General features: G+C 49.8%; 2 protein-coding genes across 5 annotated transcripts in view; both read left to right on the top strand.

Moving 5' to 3' along the window:
* The first annotated feature begins 415 nt into the window (after positions 1 to 415).
* Positions 416 to 1,720, top strand: RRS1 (ribosome biogenesis regulator 1 homolog). The gene has a single exon (XM_082044520.1). The coding sequence runs from the start codon at positions 518 to 520 to the stop codon at positions 1,595 to 1,597; it is 1,080 nt and encodes a 359-aa protein (XP_081900646.1). The 5' UTR covers positions 416 to 517; the 3' UTR covers positions 1,598 to 1,720.
* A 1,609-nt stretch (positions 1,721 to 3,329) lies between these two features.
* ADHFE1 (alcohol dehydrogenase iron containing 1) overlaps positions 3,330 to 8,632 on the top strand; it is an 18,185-nt gene continuing 12,882 nt past the window's right edge. For 3 of the 4 annotated variants that reach the window (XM_082043949.1, XM_082043948.1, XM_082043951.1), the window contains exons 1-7: positions 3,330 to 3,444; positions 3,838 to 3,875; positions 6,128 to 6,171; positions 6,344 to 6,397; positions 7,622 to 7,776; positions 7,943 to 8,139; positions 8,542 to 8,619. In XM_082043949.1, the coding sequence (XP_081900075.1) occupies positions 3,389 to 3,444; positions 3,838 to 3,875; positions 6,128 to 6,171; positions 6,344 to 6,397; positions 7,622 to 7,776; positions 7,943 to 8,139; positions 8,542 to 8,619 (622 nt within the window). In that variant the 5' untranslated portion in view covers positions 3,330 to 3,388. Of the gene's footprint in view, positions 3,445 to 3,837; positions 3,876 to 3,899; positions 4,005 to 6,127; positions 6,172 to 6,343; positions 6,398 to 7,621; positions 7,777 to 7,942; positions 8,140 to 8,541; positions 8,620 to 8,632 lie in introns of those variants that run through there. The other variant, XM_082043950.1, reaches the window with a different exon arrangement.

Raw genomic sequence — 8,632 nt, 5'->3', positions numbered from 1 at the left:
TCCTGTTTCTCAGCCTCAGGCCTCCTCAGTGGCACACCAGCGCCAGGGAGGCCGCTCTTGCACCAGCTGCTCTTGGCCTTTGCCTCCCCTCACGCACAGGCCCTCTCCACACATTCTCCGCCGCGGCCCCACTCGTGACAGCGGCAGGAGCGGGCTCGGGGCCGCCTCGGCCCACACGCAACCCCAGCCCGAGGGTCGCTGGGGGGTTCGGTCAGTTCACTGGCAAGCGTCTGCCCCCAAGTCAGGGCGGCAGGCGTCTCCTGACAGGAACGGGAAGCACTGACGGGCGGTGCCGCTCCAGCAGCCGAGACAAGGCGCAGGCCCGGCCCGTGGGCAGTACCGGCCCTGCCGCCGGCCGCCCCCTCCCGCCGCGGACTACAGCTCCCGGCAGGCAGCGCGCTGTCCCGGGCGCGGAGGCGCGAGTTCCGGCGCGCTGAGCCGGAAAGGCTGCGCGGCAGCTCCGGGAGCGGCTCCCACGTGCGGAGCGCGGCCCGGCCCGACCCGGCCAGCCGCCGCCATGGCGGCCGTGCGGGTGGAGGATGTGCTGGCGGCCGCCGAGGAGCAGGAGGCGGAGAAGCGGCGGAGCGTCACGGTGGAGAAGGAGCTGGAACTGGAGTTCGACCTGGGCAACCTGCTGGCGCTGGACCGGAACCCGCCGCCGGCGGCGGGGCTGCGCGGGGCCGGCCCGCGGCGGGAGGCGCAGCTGCGGGCGCTGGCCCGCGACAACACGCAGCTGCTGGTGGCCCGGCTCTGGGAGCTGCCGGCCGAGCGCGCCGGCGGGCCGGGGGGGCCGCTGGTGGCGCGGCTGCCCGAGCCCGCGTTCCGCCTGCCGCGGGAGAAGCCGCCGCCGCGCCCGCGGCCGCCCACCCGCTGGGAGCAGTTCGCGCGGCTGAAGGGCATCCGGCGGCGCAAGCGGACCGCGCTGGTGTGGGACGAGCAGGCCAAGGAGTGGCGGCGCCGCTGGGGCTACCGGCGGGCGGGCGGCGACCCGGCCCGCGCCTGGCTGGCGGAGGTGCCGGCGGGCGCAGACCCGGACGAGGACCAGTTCGCCCGGCTGCGGCGGGAGAAGCGGGAGCGGGTGGCGCGCAACGAGCTGAACCGCCTGCGCAACCTGGCCCGCGCACACCGCACCGGGACCGCCGTCCCCGCCGCGCCCCTCCACCCCACCGGCCACCAGAGCCGGGAGGAGCTGGGCCACGTTGCCCGTGTCGCCCGTGTCTCAACCGCCTCGCTCGGCCGCTTCCAGCCCCGGCTGCCCAAGGAGCCGGCGGAGCCACCGTCCCGCAGTGGCGGCAAGAAGCGCCGCTTCGAGCCGCTTCTGGGCAACCTGGCCGCTGAGCGTGGCCGGCAGCTGGAGATGCTGCGGGACATGAACAGCAAGAAGCCGGTCCTCGACATCACCCGCGCCGTCAACAAGCAGCTGCGGCAGGAGGAAGCCGAGGCAGCCGCCGCCAAGGGCAAGAAGCAGTCGCAGCGAGGGAAGCGCGGCCGCCGGCGGCAGCACGTTGGCCGCAGTGGCAAGAAGAGCGGAGCCCGGCGGCAGCAGCAGCGGCCCACAGGCAGCAGCACCAGCGGCAGCAAGAGGAAGAAGGCGTGAGGGATGGATGGACTGCATGGGGCTGGGCATGCCCACTGAGGCACAGGAAGGGACTGTCACTGCCAGCCTCCTGCCTGGTGCTCTATTCCCACGCCTGTTTGTCAATAAATACGCTCTGGCATTTCTAAAATGTCCTGTGTTTGGCTCTTGGCTGACAGCCCAGTAGTGCAACATTCTCTGCTGTGTCCTAGGGGAGCTGGTGGCGTTTCAAGGGGGGTCTGGAGCCCCAGCTCCCCCCAATTTGAGGGTTTCACAGGGTCAGCCAGGTGATGTTGCTTCACAGCTGCAGCATTTCCAGGTGGGACTGAAGCTGAGCAAAGCTGTCCTTTGCTCAGGGAGCTGGGATAGGTGGGGAGCTGGACCACAGCTGTAACCTGGGCTTTGATGGAGTAACAGCCTGCTGGGACACGGGTATAGTTACAGGATGAAGTTGCTGGGCAAGTGGCCTGACGGTGGAGCTCTTGCTCTGTAAGTCAAGTTCTGCTCAGCTCTCTAGGATTCAGGCTCAGTTACAAAAGAACAAGAAAACTTTATTGCAGGACTTAAGAAATCACCAAGATTTCTTGCAGAGTTCTGCTGATTGCAAAAAATAATAATCAAACCTGGTGATCAGCTGTTGAATTCAACAGAAAAATATTAGTATTGAACAGTGGGCTAAAAAACTACATTTCTCCTTGTATTAACAGTAGTCCCTAATTTCTTAAAAATAGCTTCACAGTGTTTTTCTTTAGCAAGCTGTTTGAGAGCAGATATTGGATATGATCTCAGACTTCTGCTTGTTACTCTTTTGAACTCTGTAGTGCCTCCTGTACCCGTGAAATAAAAAAATGCAATTTGCTTTCCCAGTATGTGGCTTAGCTACGGGAAGGATGCTGTTCCCTGGGGCCATTCCTGGTAAGAGGGACTAGTAAAACAAGGTCTAGTAATGTCAAGTAAATCAAGTTCTCAAAATTTCAAGGAGTAAACTTGTGAGTGGTTAATGATAACATTTTGCTGCAGGTGAGTTTTTGAAAAAGCTAGCTGACTTTATAGCAGTTCTGCTGCCTTATTCTGTAGCAGTTCAGTAGGATGGCAGCTTGAGCACAATCAAAAAGCACAGCCTGTGTCAGGTGGCAGCTGATAGCAGAAGGGGTGCATACACTGTGGAGCTGAAGGGATTTTGGTGGCCTTGGCGGACTGACGAGTGCTCAGCCTATGGGCTTTGCATCAGATGTGCTGTTTGCATCTGATATGTTTCTCACTGCTGTGCTGAGTGCACTGGGCCGCTTTGGTCTTGCCTGTGGCAGGAACAGTCTCATGGACACAACCCCAAATACCAGGCCTGTGGTGTAAGCAGCTAGGCATATCGGTGGCAGAAAGCACCTGGAAATGGGGATAAAAGGTTTGTTTCAAGATATGTTCCAGACCACTGATTTTCTTGCCATTCACACAGGGCACATCCTATGCCTGCCCAACCAAAGCGCTGTGGCTCTTTTTTCCACACACAAGCATACCCCTGGGAAGCATTTTAGGCTGATGGCAACGCTCTTGGCGAATTTAACATCCTGGGCGGTTTGTGCATTTCCAGCAGCGATGAGGCAGCGGGTGAAGGTCTCGCAGCCTGTGGCAGGGACCCGGGCAGCCCCTGAATGGCGACAGTTGGTGCTGCAGCTGCGCACGGCCCTCGGGTTTGGTCACTACGCGACGGAGACGGGGTTCGGGCAGCGGGCTGGCAGCCGGCTGGGCCTTGGCGCCGGCCCCGGGAGGAGGCGCTGCCGCTGGCTCGGCCCCCGGCCCCGCGGAGCCGGGACGATGGCGGCCGGGCGGGATCGGGCCGCCCGCCTCCTGCGGCAGCTGCAGCGGGCAGCGTGAGTGCGGCCGGGCCGGGGCGGCTGCGGAGCCCGGTGGGCCGCCCGTGGGGCCGCTCTCCCGCTGCCCTTCCCGGGCGGGTGCCGGCGGTGGGGCGGGGGTCGAGGCCCGGCGGCCGCCGTGTTTTAAACGTGAAAAGCAGCTGCCGCTCCCTCCCTGGGGGTCTCTTAGTGCCCTCTCCCAGCGCTGCCCCCTCGGGCCGGCTGCCGGGACCTGCCCGTGTGCCCGTGGAGCCGGGCGGCCGCTGTCCGGAGCCCCGGGCCGGGCCCCGTGGGGGAGGCGCGATGGCCGGGCACAGGCGGGGGGCTTTATGCAAGGACAAGCTGCGGGTTCTGCTGTAGTTTTTACTTTTAGCCATGGTTTGTTTTTTTTTCCCCCCAACCTTTAACTAGATGTCGGTGCCCGAGCCATTCCCACACTTATTCCCAAGGTAAGACTTAATTTGTGTCTCCAAAATAATTCTGTAGGAGACCATGGCCGTGTAGAGTCATACGTGTCGGTGTAACCTGGACAGAGGGTGCAGGTAACAGGTAGTAAAGTGAACAGCTTGAAGAATAAGGTGAGCAGTTTAAAGGATGGGGTAAGCAGTCTGTTACACTTTGCAACTGTATAACAATAGTGGTTATTGTTAGAAACATTCACTGTCTCCACGTAAGCCATAACCAAAGCATCCTGTTCTTCTCTCATTGCTGTGAGGCAAGCTGATCAGAAATTTGCTGTGGCTGTTACTACTGCTGTCATCACCTGAGCTATCTCAACTTCAGATCTGCTTTCAAGGGGAAAAATATGCATCTGTTGCATTAGAAAAGAAATGGGAAGCTATATGAATAAAAAGGAGCTATTCACAAAGCTTTGGCTTGGGGAATGCAATCTCCATAGGCTTTTTATACAATCAGTCCTGAGAACGCAGGTCACTTAAGCCAGGGTTGCGGGGTAAGAGCAGGTGAGCTGTGCAGAGTGACTGAGTCACCCTGGAAGGAATTTCTGTTTGTACTGACTGGTGGGAGTCCATAGGAATAGATCCAGATCCAATAAAAATTAGTATTTCGGGCCATAATTTCAGCAGTATGTAATTCTGAGTGGCTTGGTTTCATTTGCTTTACTCAAGGCACTTTTTAAAGAATTACCATTTTACCTATGGAAAAGCTAATATATGTTCAAATATTTGTTTTGCCCCAGACCATCATACAGCAAGACAACAGCACGACTGAGAAGTAGAATCTCATTCTTCTGCTTGTCTGCTTGATGAACTACTCAGTCAATTCAAACTAAGCCCTTGTTAAATGGAAGTCTTAGTTAAGAACCCTCTCTGTATGTTTTAGGCAGCAATTGGGTCTATAACGTGGCAAGATGGTATCAGTTCAATAAGTGTCTAAATAGTGGGTATTGATTTAACTGTGATTATAGCAGAAAAAAAGAATGATCCTTGTGTGTCTTGACAGTATTAAAGGAAATAGTTCAAGTTTTCAACTCAGTAAAATCCTTCCTGAAAGTTAAGTTTGGCTCGAGAGTATATCAGCAGGGCACTATCAGAAAGCAAGAGGTTAAATGGCTTGGACGTGTTCTTAGCCTGTCAAATTAATGACTGAGAGTATAACAGACTCAGACTCCAGGAGAGGTCAAACATGTACAGCCTGGCAAGACATGGCAATGAAAGAGCTGATAGCAGCTGGCCTGGGCTTGAATAGCGAGTGCATAAAGGATTTTAATACATCTATCTGTTACTGTTGTGGGTCAGTGCTTCAGTGCACCCAAGAGTGTCTGTAAGACTCATTATCAGGGCTTCACGCATTGGATCTGAATCCAAATCGCATATTTTCAATTAATACAGCAGACAGAAGGCATTACTTCAGCAGGAAGAGCAGAATGCCTCATCTGATCTTTTCTGGGAAAAGAATGGGCTGTTTCAGTTGACGCAGTTTGCTTCACTTTGTGGCAAAATCAGGATGTGCAAGAAATGGAGACTTTTGTGGAAATTCATGCAAGAATGACAAGGCAAAGAGAGGATGTGACAGAAATACTGTCCTTATAAATATCTTCTCTCTTCTACTAAATACAGTTGATAGTGACACACCGATTCTTATTAAAACTCCGTCTATTATTAGCAATGCATGCAGTTTCTTAATTTTCAAGCAAGCAATTCCATTTCACCTGTCAGTCTAGAACTAGGCAGAAGTAAAAAAGAAGTGTAAACTCCTGTTAGTCTTACCCTCACACATTCAAAATATGTTCGCTCTCTAGGTGCATATGGAGGATGTCTCATGGATTTGTTTTAGAAGTTGTTCTGAAAGTTATTGCGTAGCCCCTACACATTTGTAACACCTCTCAACCTGTGTGTAGCAGCCTGTGTGCTCTGCAGATACTCATTTCTACTTATAACGTGCTATTCTGGTCTTTGCAGACTGCAAACAAATTGTCATGCAAACTTCCTGCTAACTTACTCAGTTTTTATAGGAAGGAATTAGTTCTTGAAAGGAGGAAACACTCTTGTTTTGCAGAATTATGTGAATCAAATTAAGTACTTGGATCATTTAATCTCACAAACAACAAGGGAAGAAATGGGTTACTTGTGCAAATGTATTAGTGATTTTTAAAAGCAAAGAAATCTGTCCACTCTACTGTTGAGATACAAACTGAAGTAACTTTTTGTTCCCTAATTTTACCATTTCATTTCCATTGCAGTCACTGAACGGCCTACACTGGGAAATACAGACTATGCATTTGAGGTAGATTTACTAATAAAATATGTTTGATTTAAAAGTAGTATTTTGTATACTTCCAAATATGGCATTTAACTAATATTTACATTAGTAAAGAATTATATTTCACTTTGACTGCTTGGAACTAGGTGCTATTACTCCATGTTTCCAGAAAAAAAATGTGTTCCTTTTTTTGTAGATGGCCATTTCAAACATCCGATATGGAGAAGGAGTTACTAAAGAGATTGGTATGGTAAGCTGCCGTAGTGTGAGTCTGTCACAGCTGAAAAGTTGTTTTCTAAAGGGCTGCTAGTGCTACCAATGTGTTTTATAAGGGAAAGCTTATATATGGTGTGTCTGAATCTCCCCTGCTTTGCAGTATGCGTAGTCATATAGACCATTGTAGAAAGGTCAGAAAGTACTGTAGGGTAAAGAGCAGAAGCAAGTTACATGAGTTTTGCTGTGGTGTGAGTATGTGAAGTGCAGATTAGTGGATAATTAAACCACTGATGGTTTGCCAGGATTATGCAACAATATTTTCCTCTGACAGGGAATTTAATTGAAAAAGTTTTGAATCCTGGTGACTCACCAGGATTTTCTCGAGATCACTTTCTTCTCTTCCAGTGCTCATTAAAATGAATCAGAGACTTTCCATTAAATTAGGTGAATATTGTTTCAGCTCTGAGTTTACACTGTGAAAGTGCAGAATTTTTGTTTCAGCAGCATGAGATGATTCACCTGGGTATCTTGTTCCATTTTGCCTTTATCATCGGGTTTTTTAATTTCTAATGTTTTTCCCCTCTTCTTGATATTTATGACATTAAAAGTCCTCCTTTTCATTTGCAGATTTGTAAAGTAAATTGTCAGACAGTAAATGAAATTAGACAGGACTTCTGTCTTTAAACAGCATTAGTTTCATTTAGAATTTTATGTTTTGTATAGTTATTGTGATAATTAATTTAGCAAAGATTAGGATATAGTGTTCTTATTCTTTTTGCCACCTTGTTTTGATTTTTCATCAATAATATTCAGTATTAAATTTTCAATATTTTAATGCCAAGCATTGCTAGGGAGTTAGGGGAGACCTAACCTGTGGAAAAGCTTTTTTTATGGCATAGGAATTGTGTAGGAAAAAACCTTTTGAAAAAATATTTTAGATTTTACTGTAGTCTTAAGTGGTTGCACATGGTTTTCACTTGTTCAACCTCTTTATCATTAGTTTTCTTCTATCATAAGACTTCAGCTTTATAAATTTGGCAGCTTCATACTTTATGCTGTTTTCTGCATGGTATATGTACGTGGTTAATCCTGTTTTTCTTCAGCTGATACTGCTTAAAAAATTTACAATAACCAACTGGCTTGGGGTTGGGTTATTTATTATTATTAAATGGTTCCGTTAATTTGCATTAGTATTTAAATAGTTTAGTGTATGATTTTATACCAGTTGTTTGGTTTTTTAATTTCATTGTTCTTGTAGGACCTGCAGAATCTTGGTGCCAGAAGAGTTTGTCTGATGACAGATAAAAATCTCTCCCAGCTCCCTCCTGTAAATGCGGTACTGAATTCCTTGGCAAAACATGGTATAAACTTCCAGATGTATGATAACGTCCGGGTGGAGCCAACAGACCAAAGGTACTATGTCTGACAGGCCGCTTCTGGAGGTAGTGCCTCGGCTCTTACAGCTTCCCACACAGCTGTTTAAACACCTCCTTGTCACCTGTACGCTGATCTTCATAGTTAGCTCCTCCACGTGTTGTCTTTCTTCTGACTAATTGGAAAGCTTTTCTCATTTTCCAAGTTTCCTAGACGCCATTGCCTTTGCTAAAAAGGGGGAGTTTGATGCCTACGTTGCTGTTGGAGGGGGGTCTGTGATAGACACCTGTAAAGCTGCCAACCTGTACGCATCCAGCCCTGCGTCAGACTTCTTGGATTTCGTCAACGCTCCCATTGGGAAGGGGCAGCCTGTCAGTGCGCCGCTCAAACCACTTATTGCAGGTGAAGGAAGAATGGGGGGTGTGGAGAGTGAGGGCCAGGAGAAGGGGAGTCATTCTACACTCTGTATGATATTTCTACTGAAATCAGCTTTCCATGACTGTTTCACCTTCCTTGGGTCTTACTTCTGCTCTAGTTGTATTCAGCAGCAATTTTCCTGTTTGCTTCAGTGCAAGTAAAATCACAGTTATTGCCATTAGTTTGTCGTGTTTAGCTGAGTCTGATTCCTTTTACTGAGAAAAGAGATCGAAGTGGCAGTTTCTCTTTGACCTGTTGGCTTCGGATCAGAGATACCTCTGAGATTTACTGGATCCTGTATTTTTGGTGGCATTACTATTGGTTTTTAATTTCGTTTACAATATTATATATTTATTATTTGTTATTATCCCCATTCTTCCTCTTAAGTTCCTACAACAGCTGGAACTGGAAGTGAAACCACTGGTGTTGCCATTTTTGACTTCAAAGAACTAAAAGTAAAAACTGGTGAGTTTTGTTT

Source organism: Streptopelia decaocto, assembly GCF_964273445.1.
Source record: "Streptopelia decaocto genome assembly, chromosome: 2".
NCBI classification, from domain to species: Eukaryota; Metazoa; Chordata; class Aves; order Columbiformes; family Columbidae; genus Streptopelia; species Streptopelia decaocto.
The sequence above is the reverse complement of the archived record's forward strand: the minus strand, read 5'-3'. Positions and strand labels throughout refer to the sequence as shown.